At 34.1% G+C, this 1,263-nt stretch overlaps 1 protein-coding gene across 1 annotated transcript in view; it reads right to left on the bottom strand.

Moving 5' to 3' along the window:
* The window catches only part of LOC119581768 (G patch domain-containing protein 11-like), a gene marked incomplete at its 5' end in the record, with an annotated part of 9,488 nt that overhangs the window by 5,819 nt on the left and 2,406 nt on the right, over positions 1–1,263 (bottom strand). The window contains 2 exon segments of the mRNA XM_037929900.1: positions 214–370; positions 898–1,139. Of these exon segments, the coding sequence (XP_037785828.1) occupies positions 214–370; positions 898–1,139 (399 nt within the window).

The following is a 1,263-nucleotide window of genomic DNA, read 5'->3' as shown; positions in this document are numbered from 1 at the left end:
TTGCAAAATCACAAACTTTCTAATAGATCCACAAGTAAAGTGGCTTCTATCATTCTAAAATGCAAAGTTCCATGAAAAAGAATGCAAGACACTATCATTAGTCTTGCAAGCTCAAGATGTTCCAGAGACACTATGATTTTTGGAGGAATAAAGGCATTAAATCTTACAAAAAATGAAATATACACTATGGTATGTATACATTTCATAACTAACCTGAACTTCTCTGGGTCTATTTCTTCTTTGTGTTTTTCTTGTTTTTGTCTTTTTATCTCCTGTTGCTTCTTTCTGTGTTCAGAAATCATCTCCTGCCATCCCAGCCCAACTCTGTCTGCCTTTAGCTCCACAGCAATTGGTTCTAGTTTTCCCTGGCCTAAAAAAAAGAGAAGAAAAAAAATCCATACACAAAAATTATTAATCTAAAACTTAGTTGACTTCCCTTGACCTGGTGCATCTCGTGTCTGTCTTTCTGAAAGTTCCTGTCAACCTAATATTTTCTCTAAAATGTCTTTTCTTTGACTGGTACATGCAAGGAAAAGGGGTTAAGATCAATAACTTTTTTTAGGCAAAAGGAAAAGTTCCCATAAAATAAAAAAGAAAAATATATAGCCTATAGTGCTTACTCCTCAAAGGCTAGGAATTAGCACTAGCTGTGAATTAAGACTGTATATTATACCTTATCATGTACATGTATGAATCTCACTGAATATGTTGCCTATTATCCCTGCATCATGTATAGCTTAAGGTAAAATGACTCATTTCTTTTTAGGGGATACTATGCACACCCAGCATAATAAATCTTTCCTACTCTAAGAACAAATAACCATTTTTCAGTCTCAAGTCAATAAATATGATTTACAGAAGTAGTTTTATGCTTCAGTTTTGAAGCAGAATACATACCTTGCTTTCCAAGACTAGATCCAGGCTTATATCCCATTTTTTGAAGCATTGAAAACCCTTTGTTTGAGGAATCCAATGCTGTATTAAGGCCCTCTTGCAGCCGTTCTTGCTGGACTTGTTTCACAGGTTTGAATCGTTCACGATTTGATTCATTCTTATGCTTTCTCTGTTTATCAATTTGAGCTTTCCTCTTTGATGAGTGTGAAAAGAGCAAGCCAGGACGTACATCATTATTACCTACACTAGAAAAAAATAAAATGTATTAGATACAAAAAATAAGAAAAAATTATCTGTGAAATCACAAACCTGCAAAATGGAGCTAAGCAATGACAAAAAATAAGCCCATACTGATTCTGGATTCTAAGA

The sequence above is a fragment of the Penaeus monodon genome, chromosome 15 (assembly GCF_015228065.2).
Source record: "Penaeus monodon isolate SGIC_2016 chromosome 15, NSTDA_Pmon_1, whole genome shotgun sequence".
Taxonomy (NCBI): Eukaryota; Metazoa; Arthropoda; class Malacostraca; order Decapoda; family Penaeidae; genus Penaeus; species Penaeus monodon.
This window is presented reverse-complemented; position numbering and strand designations above follow the sequence as displayed.